This window comes from Saccostrea cucullata, unplaced genomic scaffold, assembly GCF_032062105.1.
Source record: "Saccostrea cucullata isolate Sc308-1 unplaced genomic scaffold, CSIRO_AGI_Scuc_v1 ctg468, whole genome shotgun sequence".
In the NCBI taxonomy this organism is placed as follows: Eukaryota; Metazoa; Mollusca; class Bivalvia; order Ostreida; family Ostreidae; genus Saccostrea; species Saccostrea cuccullata.
Window position 1 is genome coordinate 784,091 of NW_026926068.1, and position 16,693 is coordinate 800,783.

General features: G+C 30.0%; 2 protein-coding genes across 2 annotated transcripts; one reads left to right on the forward strand and one right to left on the reverse strand.

Moving 5' to 3' along the window:
- Positions 1–208: 208 nt before the first annotated feature.
- On the forward strand, positions 209–9,163 carry LOC134270650 (threonine synthase-like 1). The gene is made up of 10 exons (XM_062752888.1): positions 209–428; positions 786–926; positions 1,744–2,555; positions 3,122–3,192; positions 3,561–3,665; positions 4,370–4,472; positions 6,114–6,279; positions 6,972–7,249; positions 7,479–7,483; positions 8,841–9,163. Exons 1-10 carry the CDS (start codon positions 294–296, stop codon positions 9,161–9,163), a joined length of 2,139 nt encoding a protein of 712 aa, XP_062608872.1. The 5' UTR covers positions 209–293.
- Positions 9,164–12,267: 3,104 nt separating this feature from the next.
- On the reverse strand, positions 12,268–15,850 carry LOC134270644 (uncharacterized). The gene is made up of 5 exons (XM_062752884.1): positions 15,705–15,850; positions 14,425–14,590; positions 13,565–13,662; positions 13,110–13,245; positions 12,268–12,514 (listed from the first exon to the last, which is right to left on the reverse strand). Exons 1-5 carry the CDS (start codon positions 15,748–15,750, stop codon positions 12,319–12,321), a joined length of 642 nt encoding a protein of 213 aa, XP_062608868.1. The 5' UTR covers positions 15,751–15,850; the 3' UTR covers positions 12,268–12,318.
- Positions 15,851–16,693: the final 843 nt, after the last annotated feature.

Genomic DNA, 16,693 nt, shown 5'->3' on the forward strand with positions numbered 1-16,693 from the left:
CGGTTTAAAATTCAGCAGTAACACGTACGTAAAATATTTCCATTAATAGATTTCTTTGTTTTCAAATTTCATGTTCATTAGTATTTGTTGCTTGTATATAGGGAAAATATCGCTGTAACCTAATTATATAAAAAACTTTTTTTTTAAATTCACGGATCTTATTTTCTTTTTAATGAAACTTAAACTCGAAATAGTTTTAGAAAGCGTTACCATTTTCGTGTAGAAAAAATTGGAATGTCGCGGAAAAAGTTGTCTGCTTAATTTTCAAAGATATTGCGTAATACTTGGCCAAAATGCTGTCCACTTTGAGAAACTCCGTACTGTGGCGTTTTGTTGAAACCCAAGCCATAACATGTACCGCCTTTCGTATCCGAAGTTTCCAACAGCAGAGGAGACTCAATACCACAACCCGAATTTTCTCAGAGAAGGTACATGTTTTCTGTTCTAAATTGAGCTATAAAATATCAAACTCTCTACTATCAAGATATATTTTTTCATTTAATCAATTATAGTTGAATTATTTCTTTTATAGTATTTTGTTACATTTTATCAATTCGGTAAATTAGCTAGGAATTTGATTTGACATTGCCAGGAACTGGAAAAATTTTGCTTCCTTGAACTGTTGAATATGTGATGTATATGATATAAACAAAGTAATTCAATTTTTTTATTGGTTTTTCCTCATAGATTTTTTACTACATTTTGCAGATGGCCTGATTGGAAGATTTGATATCATTTTATTCTATGTTAAAGTTTGCAATCAATTTATAAATATCATGTTTCAGTATAACATCATTTTAATGGGAAGCCCAGGGAGTGGCAAGTCAACAGTAGCCCGCATCCTAGCCAACAAGCTGAACAAACCATCCATAGACATTGACAATGATGTGCTCGAGCCAATGTGGGGTAAAAAAATATCAGAAAAAGTAAGTCTTATGTGGCATAACACAATTTAAATTGATTTTTTGATATCATGTTTATGTAAATTTTAAGCATTTTATTTAATCTGTTAATATTATTATCTATCATGTATATCATGTGTATGAAAGTATAAAATTTAAGCCTTTTAGCACTGTTTAGGGTATGTTTTGATACAGGACACAAGTGAAGAATGGAGATTATACTTAGTAGAATTAGACTAAGCACACATAAACTTGCAATAGAAAGTGGTAGATATATTTCCACATCAAGAAATGAAAGATATTGTAATGTTTGCAATACTGGTGTGATTGAGGATGAAATACATTTTCTTTTTCAACGTAATTCTTATTCTAAGCTAAGAAACACATTCTTTAGTAATATTTATAACATAACAAAGAAAAATAATAATCTTAGCAATGAGAAATATATGTTACAATTATGTGTAAACAGTAATATACAAAAAGTCTTGAAAGTTACTGTTAAATTTATCAGAGACTGTTTTGAACTTAGAAGTCAATTACTTGACAATTCTTGAAAAAAATATGTAAACATTATTTAATGATGTTCAGTGGGCCTTTGCCAATTATTGTAATTGTGTTTGTGCCAATAAAGTATTTGTATTTGTATTTTTAAAAAAATGAGTATTTAATATATACAATTTATGATAAGGAAAAAAAAATTAAAATATATTGAATATTACATGCTAGAACATGTGGAAGTTAAAATAATAATAAAAAATTATATCTAATTCTTGAATATTACATATTTAGTAGTTTATACATGTACCAACTGTAGTCTGTATACATTTGCGTGCTATTTCAGTTAAAGGAAAAGGGATCTAAAGCTTTCATTGAAGAAGAAGGCAAGGCTTTAATGACTGTAAAAGCAGAGAATAGCATAATATCTCTAACTGGTTCCAATCCATTACATGATGAGGCTATGCGCTACATAGCTAACACAGGTTATGTTATTTTCTTGGACTATCCAGCTAAGGGAATTCTACAAAGACTTCATAAAATGAAAATAGATAGAATAGTGGGTCAGGAAATGGGAACCCCTCTCACAGACATTCTGGACCACCGACAGAGTACTTACGAACAAGCGTATGATATCCGAATTTTGTGTGAGGAGGACGAAAGTCCAGAATCTGTGTCAGAAAAAGTGGTTCAAGCATTGAAAGTGTTAGAAGAAGACCAAGGATACGTGTCGACCAGACAGGACGTTAAATCTCAGAGCCCACATGAAAGAACTACATTAGGTGAGATTCTGTTACAAGGACTGGCCCCAGATGGGGGGCTTTTTGTCCCAGCTCTTCAGATTCCATGTTTAACAAAGGGAGAATGGAGCCGCCTTGTTAACATGAGGTATCAAGACAGAGCGGTGAGAATCATGGAGAAACTTATTAATCCGTGTGATCTCCATCCATCCAAACTTAGACTTTTCATTGAGAAAGCATACAACACTGAGTTATTTAATGACGAGAAAATATTTCCTGTTCGGCACCTGCAAGACAATCAGTTTCTGTTAGAACTATTTCATGGACCTACCGGGTCGTTTAAAGATGGAGCTCTTCAGTTAATGCCACAAATGTTTGTAGATGCCTTAAAACACAGTCAGCCTATGAATAATAGCAGGTAGGTTGTTGTTGAGTTGTAATTATATGAGATCTTTTAAAAGTGTTAGAACTGTAGAACCTCGTACATGTTCATCTGATTTAGTGTAAAATGTGATACATAATCATGATTATAAATGTGCAAAAAAAATTTAAAAACATTTTTTTTTGAAAATTAAATGTTCACATGCTGATTAGTGATTGCACATAGACCTGTTTGACATACATTGTCTTTCAGGTCTTGAAATAGTTACACTGTATTCTTATACTGTATTTCTGAATTTTGCTTGATAATTTTATTTTTTTATGGTTAAATTGTTTTAAAAACCCATTTTGTATTCTTTAGTGACATGTTCTTTCTGAGTTCCTAGCTGTTGTCAGTTTATTAATAATCTGATTAAAATCAAATCATTTGTCATGTTTCCGAATTCTGATAGGTTTGTTCAGGGACTATCACAATTTTGGCACAATACAAATATCTGCTGTTTAACAAATTGCTGTTGATCATTTTAAGTATGGATTATTACATAAATTGCATGATCATATTTTCATATACTTATTAACATGATTAACTTGCTGTTTCTGTAGGTATATTATTTTAGTGGCTACATCAGGAGACACAGGGGGTGCTGTCCTCGACGGATTCCGCAGACATGCTGGTAATATTATCTGATACAGTGTCTCTTGTGAATTATGTCACTTTAATATATCATTGTATATCATGTAATACACTCTATAAATGTAATGATGTTACATTAGTGAATTCTACTGTTGAATTGATATTGTTATCAACAATGAAATATGATGGAAAGATGATTTTTCTGGAAGGTTGGAAAGGGTTGGTAATAGTGAACAAAGAAGTATTTAAAGCTAAAATTGAAAAAAAATTAAAATGCTTGTACAAATTATTCAGTATTGTCATTTTATTACAGTAAGACCTTGTATATGAATTGTCATAAGTATAAAGCAGTCAAATTTATCTTGTTTATTTCTAATTGATGGATGACAAATCACTTGTTTATTACAGAGGGAAGTGGAGTGGGGGTGATTGTGCTGTTCCCAGAACATGGAATCAGTGAGGTACAGAGACTTCAGATGACATCCATGAGTGGAGGCAATGTGCAGGTGTTAGGTGAGACTCACTGACCCCTCCCCCCTCCCAAACACACACACATAATGTACCCCCCCCCCCCCCACCAAATACACACACATAATGTACAGGTGTTAGGCAAGACTAACATATACTATTCAGTTCTTAGGTTATAGTCATTACTGATGATATTAGAATGTACATTACTTAAATGAGATATTATTGACCCTCCCATAATGTACCAAGGCTAGATAAGGCATCACTGCCTCTCTTAGGATGTACAAGTGCTAAGCAGGACATAACTGAAGCTCTCAGAATGTACAAAGTCATAAAGTAAGTCAATAATAACCCTCCTAGAACACATAGAAAGACGAGGGAAGGGGATCATAAAGGCCAAAGTCATTTCATGTTGAAAGGGGAAAAATAATTTGTAACGAGGTCTCTAGATCACATATGTATTTGATGGTGCAATTTAAGATTTTCCAATTAAAATGCTCTGACATGGAATCCTCAAAATGAATTGAAGACACATAATGCCAACCAAGGAAGCTGTGTTATTTTCTACCCACTGATTCAACAGTTTCATTCCACAGAATAATGGCCCAAGAGAAAAAAGAACTTAAATTTATGGTGTAGCAGAGTTGAAAAAAGTGGGTATATATGTGTTGTAAATAGTGAGGACAACTAGAACTTAAATTTATGGTAACAGGTTTTAAAAATCAATGTTTGCTTTTAATTTTTCCTAGGTATTGATGGAGATTTTGATCTCTGTCAGGCTATGATAAAGAAAGCATTTCAGGATCAAGACCTTGCCAGCTGGTTGGAGGCCAATGGGAATTTCAAACTGAGGTATAAAAAGTAAGCACCTGCATAACACCATCAGCTAAGTTTGAAGTTATAGATTTAGTTTTAATCCACTTCATGTTTTATTTATAGTTCAGTTTGTATTGAGTTAGAAATAGTTGTAGCCTTTTTAGCTCCTAAGAGCGGAAGGGTCAAGTGAGTTTTTCTGATCAAATAAAGTCTGGTGTGACCATCTGTCTATCTGCATGTCACATGTTGTCTGTTATATATTATACAATCTGGACTTTTCTCCAAAACAAATAAATTGACCAATTTCAACCAAACTTCCATAAAGTATCCTTGTGTAAAACGGATTTAAGTTTGTTGTGTACAAGAAGTGTCACAACCTCTTTCAACTCTTGAAAGTTTAGAGACATATTTTAAAAATCTTCTTCCTAAAAAGCACTTAGCAAGAAAAGATGAAATGTAAGTAGAAGTTGCTGCTGCTGTAGATTCGGGAAGTAGAATCTTCAGGTGGTGAAAATTCAAGTTTTTAAAATCATGAAATCAATTCATGAGTTAGGGAGGGGGGGGGACAACAAAAGGGGAATAGAGTAATACACATTTATTTTATAAAGAAAAACATTATAAAATTCTTTTTTTCAAAAACAGCAAGGCATGATAAGAGATATCATTTAAATTCTCTCAAGAACTGCAAAGACATGAACAGTCAAATCTGTATACATGCAATCATCTGCTGATAGCGTAGATTAAAGTTTGTTCTTGATCATATAAAATGGGGCAGAAATGGGAGAACAAAATTTTATGCAGCATATGGGTTATTGGTAAGAGTTGAATCAAATAAAGCGTGATATTTACATACTAATCCTATTATATAGTTAATTCTTTGATTAACTTTTATTTCATCATTTCTTCATTATTTTATATCATTTGATATTTTCATCTCATTTAACATTGATATTTTCATTTCATTTAATATTGATATCATATATCTGCTTGAGTGGTATGTAGGAAAAATATTTATTTGGAAGAGTGTAGTTAGGTAATATAATGTAGTGATTAATATTGCTTTATTATTAACATCTCAATATATTCTTTTATTCATTTTAAGAACATGCACAACATAATTGTACATATACTTAAATGGGGGGGGGGGGGTTGCACTAAAAATTACCTTTAAATTACCACTAAAATTGTACATGCAGTACCATAAGAGTTTTTTTTACAAAAGAGTCTGTATACATTACAGACTTTACCAGACTTTTGAACAAATAGCAAAATTAATGAAAATCTTTTTTTTTTTAAGGCTCCAACATTGAAAAAACTCTAAAATTTTGCAGTAAAAGAGAAACATAAGTTCAAAACTATGATCATGATGATGTGTATGTCCTTATATATAATTGCACATTTGGTTAAAATACATACATGTACACGTACTACTTTACTTGACTAATGATCACATTAATTAAAACTTATAATTAAAAATAAAAAAAAGTATTTCCTTATAATACCATACTGTTAATTGCTTCAAAAACAAAAGGTATAAATCCAGGTTAAACAAGTTCGAAAACGACGGTAAATTAAAACATTTTTTCTACCATAATAACCATTCCATGTCTTTGTTTGCTCTGAATACATAGGTTCAACAAACATTCTTTTGTTTTATGTGTATTTTGACTATTACAGCGCGGCTAACTCCATCACCTGGGGCCGTCTCCTTCCTCAGATCGTATTCCAGGTGTCCTCCTACCTTAACCTTGTAGAACAAAAGGTCATCTCTCTCGGTGATGAAGTGGACGTTTCCATACCAACAGGCAACTTTGGAAATATACTAGGAGCTTTTTATGCTCAGGTAATTATTTACACTCTGATTTAATTGTTTAAAAGTTTATTTTATATATTTTTGATTTGGTTAATTACAATTAATCTATAAATATATTAAAAGTGATGGAAAAATGTGTAAAAGATACTGAACTTGCCACACAATGTTTTAATTTTTATTATTAATCATGTTAATAATCACAGGGATAAATGTCATTAAATTTCATCATAAGAACAAATTCATAATAAGTGTTTCTACTTTATCTCTGTTTTACAATACAATATATGTTTATATTTAAATAAAGCAGTATCTTTACTAGATATTGAGTTGTATGTACTAAATGCCAAGATTCTTAAGGGACTCCGACCCTCAGCCAGGAAGGACAACTCTTTAATTTATAATTTAATTCAATAAATCTTTAAATGAAGCTTGAAAATTAAATCTTTTCATGCAACAATTTTCATTATATGCCTCTCAATGTGCTTCAAGGTTCTTTGCAAATCTCCATAAATTACTTCTAATTTCATATCATGTTAATAAACATTGGTATCTAAAAATGCTTTTTCAGGATAAAAATTTCTATTTTTAATTAGACCTTTCTGAGATTTAATTTTCAAGCTTCATTTAAAGACTTTTTGAATTAAATTATAAATTATAAATTAAAGAGTTGTCCTTCCTGGCTGAGCGTCGGAGTCCCTTAATTTTTAACTCCTCTATATTAGGCCATGGGAATTCCATTCAGAAGACTTATATGTGCGTCCAACACTAACAACACCCTAACAGAATTCATCAACTCTGGAAAGTACGATATACGATCCCGTCAACTCCAGAAGACTCAGTCGCCGGCCATAGATATACTGAAAGCCTCGAATTTAGAACGCTTCATCTATCACATGTCAAACAGGGACTATCAGCTAGTACGCAAATGCTTCAAGGACCTTGAGGAAAATCAGTGTTTTGAAGTGACTGGCCAGGTTTGTGCAAAAATGAATGATGAAAAGTTGATTCTTGATATTTGTTCTTGGGAATTCAAATAAAAATTCGAATTTAATTGTATAGACTTTTCCAAGTATTAAAGTATATGAACATATGTTTTGTATGTATATGATGCAGTCAAATGTAGAAGTTAAAAAAAATTTTATAATAAAATCTGGAGGGCTTACTTGTGGGTAAATGGTGCTCTGAGGCTGAGTGTTTACAAACCATTAAAAAGTGCTTTGATAAAACAGGTACGGTACACATGTAGGTAGGGATGTGCGATTTTATCGGTATACTGGTATATCGCGATGTTTTGTTGTGTGATACGTATTATACCGGTATTTAGGTAATATTATAAACAAGAATTATTATTATTTGGTAAAAATTTCACTCACAGAAAGTCTAAAAAATGTCGCAAAAGGTGAAAAGAACGGCATCTTACCATCCAAACATGATTAATTTTATGTACATAAGGGTATCTAAATTTAATTCCCTGGACGCCAATTTTCTCCAAAACAGATGGGAACATTTTATTTTTCATTTTTTGGCAATAAAGTAGATGAGGGAGGTATTTTTTTTAATTTTAATTTGAATTTTCTTTAACATAAGGCCATATAAAATTGAAATCAGGCCCGTGCGCATCCGTTTTCACATATCCGGATTGCCAAATTGAAAAAATAAAAAGTTGGTAGGAACCTCCGGGAAAAAAAAGCATTTGTTTCGGAGTTTAGTATTCAAATGAGTAGCCATTTACCAACTGTAAATGTACAAATGCATAATTAAGCAGAAATTTTGACCAGTGGAAAGTATATCTGTGATTAAAAAAATTATCTTTATGTTAAAGAACATCAATATATACCTCCCTCATCTACTTTATTGCCAATAAAATGAAAAATAAAATGCCGCCCACCCACATCTGTTTTGGAGAAACAAAATTATTTTATAGCCTAAAGATAATTTTTTTAAATTATACTTTCCAATTTCTGGTAAAAATTTCTGCATTACATTGCTTAACAGCTTAAACATCGTAGGTAATGGGAAAATAAGTTGCCAAAATCTCATTGTAAATGGCTACCGTAAGTGTTATTTGAATACTAAACTAGGAAACCATTAAAAAGTGCATTTTTTGACAAAACAATGCGGCTACCTCAAAACGGATGCGCGCGGGCCTGAGAACCAAAATTTCAATTTTATATGGCTAAAATATTTAAAACTGAAATTTTGTTTTTCTAGCATATTTAAAAAAAAAATAATGAATATATTTTAAAAATAAAAACTCATGATATTATCAGTTTTGAGTGATATATTGCTATTTTTTTTACATGTAGGTAGACACATTGAAATAAGAATATATTTTAAACTTGAGTTTGTGTTTTATTTTCATCAACTGTAGTCCTTTTATTTACCTATTCCAAATGATGAAATATCCACCAAGCAAATTTTTTTTTTCTCAAAAGAGAAGAAATTTTGTATGCTTTATCTTAGAAATTTTGTATGATTTATCTTAGAAATTTTGTATGCTTTATCTTTAAAATTTTGTATGATTTATCTTAATTTTTTTTTCATGTTTAACATAAGAATATTGAGGTAATCCCATGATGTCTTCTTTGCAGGATATCTACTGGATCCACACACAGCGATCGCGAAGTTTGTGGCAGATCTTGTAAATGACGGAGATGTTCCAATGATCATCAATGCTACGGCCCACTACTCCAAATTCATACCTCAGGTTTTACAGGCCCTGGGACGTAAAAAAGACATGAAGGACAAGTCGGTGTCGGAATTGTTTGAAATGGCCCACAAAATCACCGAAGCTCCCAGCATGCATAGCAAATTAGAAGAATGTGTGAAGTCGGCATCTGTCTGTGAAAAAGTGCTAAAACCAAACTACGAGGATGTCGAGAGAGAAATCAAAATATTCTCCCATAAGATTTAGAGGCTCTTTTCCCCCTTTGCTTTTATCAATGTGTAAATCTGTATGCATGTTTTCTGTCCTATGTATATTTTTCCCAGTGTGCTCCAAACTACATAAAAACACACTACTTTCTATAGTGATATTTTTTTTCTTAAAAACAATCAATTGAAATGTGCCATTGAAAACTGTGAAGACAAATGTAGTATATTTTCAGTACATGAAATGTTAATTAATGGTAGTATAAGTCATAGTTTGCTTGAATTCAATATACATGTTCCTTATTTGACAAAAGAAGGAGTTCCTGTAGCATTTTTAACAGAAAAATAATTAATATTCGTTTATAAAAATTCTACAAATGGTGACAAATTCCTTTATTTCTTGTTGTGTATATAATTTCTAGACATTTATTGAAAATGAAGCATGACTTGATTTAAAAAAATATGATATCATGTCACCTTTCTTTTTTAAGAAAGCCAACTTGTTAATATTGCATGCAGTTCTGATTTACTTAGATTAAAAGTGATTCTATGTGTAAAATTTCTTCAATGTTACATTTCAATAAATGACATGTAATAATTTCTTAGTAGCATGTGAAAAATAAAACAATGATTTCCTTTTATTGATAAGTTAATTAATATTATGTCTACTAGAAAAGTAAAAGAACTCAATATGCTCTATAATTACAAAAATTTCAGTCCAGATTTTGTTCAATTCTGTACTGTCCCAAAATTCCATAGAATTAGCCCTGAAATATCTTTTACAAAAATGTGTATGTATTTTTAAACTTTCTATTGAAAAACTTATTTTCTTCAATAATGAGTTATGAAGTTTAAAGATTCTCACTTTAAAACAATTCCAGTAATACCATATAATCCCTATTAACCGCCTAGGGCACTTAGATAATCCACCCAAATTATTTTAAATTATTTATTTTCAACCGAGAAATTGGATAATAGACAAGTTTCATTTTCACTTTCTTTATATGTATGATATGATTCTAGATAATTTTAATCACTGTACAGGGGGGCCCTTATTTCCTGACAATTGAAAAAGACTTAAAGAGGACAGGGCAGGGGCGGTTAATAGGGATTATATGGTAATTACTTATTGTTTTGTTATGTTATTTTTCCCTACCATCCGAAGCACTTCCCTACTTACAAAATAGATTAACATCACTGGTTCAGTTTTTAAAAAAAAAGAAAATGAGAACAAATTTTTTTAATTCATCATAAATTTTCTGGAAGATATAAATATGAAATAAAGTTAATTCTTATTATCTAACAATCATAATACATGTATCATTAAAATATTCAAAGTTTGTGCATGTGTCAATGATAATAAAAATATGAAACCGACTTGTACATTTCTATGGGTTTTTATTTCCTTTTTATAAATTCCAAAGAACTCTTCTATTTTACACCAGACATGTTTGGTCGATGCACTTCTGCTGGAATGAATTCAAGATCCTAATACTTCATCCTAGTCCATTATGCTGCCATTTTTCAACAAATCTGATTTTAAGCTGTTGCATACAAAACGTTTTAAATTCACATTAAATTGAATCAAAATTTGAGAAAAAGTTGATAAAAATAGAAGTAAACAATTTCTCCCCACAAAAGTCTGTGTACTATAAAGAATTTTAAATTCTAATACATAGTTACCAATTTGTTATTGCAGTGTTTTTAACTGTCACCTTCTTACATCAGGCAATGAATCACCTGGTTCCCTTGAAACCATAATTTGTTTGTCTACTAAATTTTTGGACCATCCTCATTTTTTTTTAATATTGTCACATTTTTCATGTGACAGAATAGACATAATAATTTTTTACTTTGTAGTTTTAATTATTTATTTTTGAGACACACACTGTATAAAGTACATGTATTTAGTAATACTATACTTTTGGAATTACATGTATAACAATGTTTTTCAGTAATTTTTAATTTTTTTTCAATTCTCAAAGGAATTGTTTACAAACTCCTTCAAATTTACGAAAGAACAATGAATATATTTTTTAGTTTGATTACATGTAAATGGTTTGACTTGTTTAGTTCGAGACCCTGTTTTATGAAAGAATTCACTTCATTTAATTACTGACATTATCTTACCATGTTAAATTAATTGTAATTGAAAGATTACTTTTTAATTATTAAGCAAATTACACTTGTACCTATATTTAAGAATAGTTTTATGAATATTTATTTTCACATTTAAATAAGAAAGAAAAATGAAAAAAGCGAATTTCACTAATTAATTCTATCGTCTATCTCATTCTTAAGTTCTTTTATAAAACAGGGTTTTGGCCTCGGGATCATGAGACATCTTATGCATAAGTCAAAATCTTTATGTCATACTAAAACAGCATGGAATTCAAGTAGACCAAAACGGAAATTTTTTTTTTTTAAATATTGCTCTTTGAAAGTATTATTGTCTGCAAATTTAGAAATTAATTTTAATAATGAATGACCTTTTTACAGTTGATTGATTGAACATTTAACTTAAATCTAAGTCTGTTTCATGATTCTTGGACCTGGTCTATGTCATCCATTGTAAAAATTGATGAGAAAGGAAGAGTTAGATAATAAACTGTATTTATAATATCTGAGTTCTGGCTTGTGTACTGATTGTTTGTTGCAAGCAATTGATATCGCATTCTGAAACATTTCTAGTTGTTAAGTCTAGAAACAGACAAGAAAGGAAAAAATTGGAAGATATGAATTTAAATTTTTAAAATTTGAACTAGAATGCAGTGTAATTGTGAAACATGGAAACTGAGTCATAGGAAACATATGTTGTATGATTCACCTTTAAATGTTACATGAATTAAAAAAAAAATTATTTTTTTGGCTGTATAAAATTAATTTAGAAATAATCCAATTTTTAAAAAATAATGCTTATGAATAATTATCCAATAAAAATGTCGTTGTATTCCATGGCCTTGGTATTAAAATGCAATGCACAGTTTTCTTTAAAAAAAAAAAAAAAAACCAACAAAGCCGCCACTCTAAGATGGCTCTTTAGTAAATACATGTACATGTACTAGTACTCTTTTTGTTTCTTGGATGTTTATTTGCAATACATGTATGGTGGTAAATCTTCATTAGGCAACAAACTGTTTAGACAAATTTATTTTTTTATGACTAAAAACTTCGAAAAAATAATCCAGAACAGAATATTTAATCATTAAACTGCTTGTTAAGCTGCTTTTGCAGGCCTGTTATACAAGTGCCCGGTATGTTAAGGAGGGGAATGTCATGGTCCTCGGGGTTTTTCAGAATGTCTGTTACTAATTTGACCATTGTGTGGAAGCCTTTTTGATCACAGGTAGGTTGGAGAATTTTCAGCAGCTTAGTGAGGGATGATGATAGAAAACTGAAAAAAAAGTTTGTTATCACATGAAAAATGTTGTAATCACATAAAACAAGTTTGTAGTCACATTAAAAAATGTAATGTTTTTAATCATATAAAGAAAAGTGTAATCTTATTGTAAAAAAGGTACTCTAGCTACTTTTATTATAATGCTGAAAAATTTTTGTAAATGTTTAATTTTATTTTGGAAAGTAAAAAAAAAATGATTTTATTGGGAAAATGTTGCAAAAACATTTACCGGTATTGCATGGAGATTATTTATTTTTACACCATTGATATATCGGCATGTGTTATAAATATTTGACAGTCCAACATTTGGTTTTAATCCCCCCTTTCCGGACTTACGGGTATTTTTATTGTATTTTCACGTTGTTCTCGTCACAAAAATTATTGCACAAATTGTAATAGGCCCGATATGTCTTTTAAAGACATTTATGACAATTGTTATATATGTCAAAATGAGCATTTGACAAGAATAAGCCAATTATTATTCAGAGTTATCATTCATTACAATTTATTTGAGGTATGGCTTTGATATTATTTGTGATTTTTTGTGTAATTGGGATTGGTAGTAGGGGTGCTGTAATTTTTTTTTTACCTGCATATCCTTTTTTGTGCCTCTTTCTCCGTCATGTCCTCTGGTGGCTCGGAGATATCCGGCATGTTAGATATTCCCCTGACAAAGCTTCCCCTTACTTGCTTGTCATTTACACAAGGCACCAGTTTGTTTAATTCTATAAACATCAATAGTATGATTAACATATAAAGATGACAACGCCAATCATTTTAATATGTTTTGAAGTTTATTGATTTGTTTTGCATGTCAAAGTCAATATTTAATTGTATAAACAGTCATATAGATACATGTGTAGAGGTTCACATATTAAATGTTTATTTTATGTTCACTCTGTATAAAAAATGGATCAAAATAATATTTATGAGAATGCATACTTTGTAATTTTTCAAAATCCTACATTGAACATTTAGTACATAACTCTTTTTTATAAGTTGCGCTACAGAAACGATTGTCAAGTTGGAAGTTTTTAACCTTACCTTTTGCAGTATTCCCAGAACACAATCTTTTGACGAATTTATCTCCTGCCATATAGTTATAAGAAAGGCCTACATCACCGCGTTTGTTATCCATAATTCTTGAAAAATTTTAAAAAAGACCATCCATTTAACATGTTGATAATTAAATTATATTTTTATACAGTTTTACTGACAGATTGTAAATGAAGCAGAATTTACATTATATCCTGATGAGCATGAGATAAAAGATACCATAGAATCTGACACATCGGTTTCATATATATATTTGGAAATTTTCCTTGAACAAGTTGTTAATGGTAATCTAAAAACAAAGCTCTATGATAAATGTGAATATTTTAACTTTAATTATTGAGTCAAATGCAGACTGGCCTTTTACATACATATTGTTAGTCCATTTTTTATACACCGAATTGACGACGGTTTTTGAAGGCCCGTGTTTGCTCTGCTCCTATTTTGGTATTGTGTAAGGGACTTTGATATTGAATACTGTTCGTTATCTCCATTTGTAACATGTGTATGCTCCCCAGACTAACTAAAATAGCCCATCACAGAATTTATTTTGAAAGGAAAGAAAAAGAGGAAAAAAAATCTTAAGTTTAACTGAATTGTCCTACTTAATATATTTTGATGGTGGACAAAACAGCAAAGATTTCCCTTGTATGGAGTTGTATATGTTCAAAAAATATTTTAAAATTCAGTGAATATGCAAGTGTATCATTCAACGAGCGGTTGCTTGCACAAGTCGTTTAGGTTGGATTAAAAAAAAAAAAAGAAAATCCTTGATGTGCAACCATAAAAAAATTAGCATACTGAAAGAAGTGACTTTTAAATTTAACACTTTTAAACCACAAAGAACTTACTCACAATAACCTGTAAAGAAATCTGCTGGAAATTGATACTCTCCATTGATTATGTCTTGTAATTCGGGAAAATATCGCCTAAGATTCATGCTTTCTTGGAATTTATCTTTGTTGTTTTCGGTGCAGTCTGTGCCATCTTTAGAACACGTTTCTTGTTGACATGATTCTAGAAATAAATAAAACAAATTCATATGATCACAGTGAAATAAGGTCTTTAAAAAATTGAATTAATCGTTCAATTTTATATCATATCTAGATGTGAATTGAGGTTTTTTTTCTTCAATGTTTACGTATAATTTAACTTTGAATTTGCAGCTACAAAACTCAATGTAAACATTAAAATTAAACAACTAAGGACAGATGATACAAACAATTTTTTTCTTTGGAGGAGACTTAATATCATGTCTCAAGTTTAGAAAAGTGGATAATTCTTAGAATTTTTTCTCTAAAAAACTGGAAAATGAGATAGACTTGGAAAATTTTAGTAACATTTCAATAAAATTACAAATATGGATAAAACACACTCAGTAAAGGTTTACAGATGAAAATAAATTTTAGAATATGTTATATTGGTGTTAAAAGTACTATATAATCTTTAGAAAAAGTATACCAAGCCAGGTGAAATTTATCAGGAAAAGCAAAATAGTAAAATTTAGCGTATAAGATATTGATGAATATTTGTCATTTTGTTTTTCTTCCTAAAAATCACCTGGCTTGGTATATTGTTTTAAGGTTTATATTACACTTTTAGCACTAAGATAACATATTCAGAAATTTGTTTTCACCTGTAAACCTTTACTTAGTGTGATTTGTCTATTTTTGTTTTTTCATTGAAATATTAATAATATTTTCCAAGTCTATTTCATTTCCAGTTCTTAGGATAAAAAATTCTAAGAATTATCCACTTTTCTAAACTTGTGACATGCTAAATATATTAAGTCTCTTCCAAACAAGATATTTGTTTGTATCATCTGTCCTTAAGTCAACATGAAAATTATAGTATTTCTATGTACTTCTTGTGTTTTAATTGCATGACTTACAGTTATAGTTATATTTAAGGAGAGAAACTCGTTAGTTGTAAGAAGTTGTTTCTGATCCATTTGATTAAGTGCAATGAAATTCGTTCAAAACAGATTAAAATTATTGTAAATCTACAACACTTTCGTGAAATAAGTCTAATAAATATATCAGGGAATAATAATAATTTTAAATTTAAAACCTTGCATTTTACAGCATTCTTGAATGTATTTAGTTTATTAAAGATATCAGGATTTTCTTACCTGAGATAATTGATAATATTATGCAAACAAATCTAATCGTCATCATCTCTTATTTGTAAAACACTTGTATAGCACTCTATGTCCAGATATACCAAGGGTCTTGTAAGTGGGTTACTGACTACAACGGACATCCTCTATCCTTTATCATTTCCGCAAACAGCTTAGGAAGTAAATATCCCGGGTATGACATGTACATATATGGTTAAGGGTTAATGGGCAAAGTATTTGTTTTTTTTTTTGTTTTTTGTTTTTTGTTTTTTTTTTTAATAATTTTTATTTATTTATTTATTTGATTGGCAATCGAATGTGTTCCAACATTTTTGGTTTAATCATCTAAAACAAAACATTTTATCCATGTAAAAAAAAAATCCATTAGCAATGTTCAGTATTGATAGTTTTGGTTTTTTTTTTCAACGTTCATTACCTTGTTTTTTCCCTTTTATTTCAAGAGACAATCTTAGCTTAGCTTTGTCGATTATCATCGTCTTAGCTTAACCTTCTTAGGAGATATGGAGGACAGTTGATTATAGGAGAAAGGTTGCTCGCATGTTTATTTGCTTTTTAAAAACTGCATAAAACATGTAAGAAAGAAAAGGTAAGAAAAAATATCAATTTCAGCTACTCATTGAATCTAAAAAACTAGTGTTTTTTTTTTAACCATTTGAAATGATAAATGTTTATGAAAGTCATCATTTTTTTAATTCTAGATCTTTTTTGGAAAATTATAATATTAATTTCAAGTTCATAAACGTTGATTATAAAAAAATTCATTTGACAAATTCTTAAATTTAGTTCATGAGTTTGAATTTTTCCCCATGAATGTCCGGCATTCATAAGAATAGGAAAACAAAATACGTCTTCTTTTTCTTTTTAAACAGTCACTATGTCTGATTCTTCTTCACCCTTTATCTTCTGTGTTTGATGTTTGTTTACAGGTGTTTTTTTAAACTTGTATATTCGTTTTGTTTTGTTTGTTATTTGAGTTTCCC

Bases quoted from the DNA above. Each gene is read 5' to 3' on its own strand.
- LOC134270650 (XM_062752888.1), top strand. From the start codon at position 294: ATGCTGTCCACTTTGAGAAACTCCGTACTGTGGCGTTTTGTTGAAACC. The intron at 429-785 runs GTACATGTTTTC...ATCATGTTTCAG, and splicing joins CCCGAATTTTCTCAGAGAAG to TATAACATCATTTTAATGGG. The intron at 6,280-6,971 runs GTAATTATTTAC...CCTCTATATTAG, and splicing joins TAGGAGCTTTTTATGCTCAG to GCCATGGGAATTCCATTCAG.
- LOC134270644 (XM_062752884.1), bottom strand. From the start codon at position 15,750: ATGATGACGATTAGATTTGTTTGCATAATATTATCAATTATCTCAG. The intron at 13,663-14,424 runs GTAAGTTCTTTG...AAATTTTTCAAG, and splicing joins TTCTTTACAGGTTATTGTGA to AATTATGGATAACAAACGCG. The intron at 12,515-13,109 runs GTAAAAAAAAAA...CTTTTTTTTCAG, and splicing joins GCACAAAAAAGGATATGCAG to TTTTCTATCATCATCCCTCA.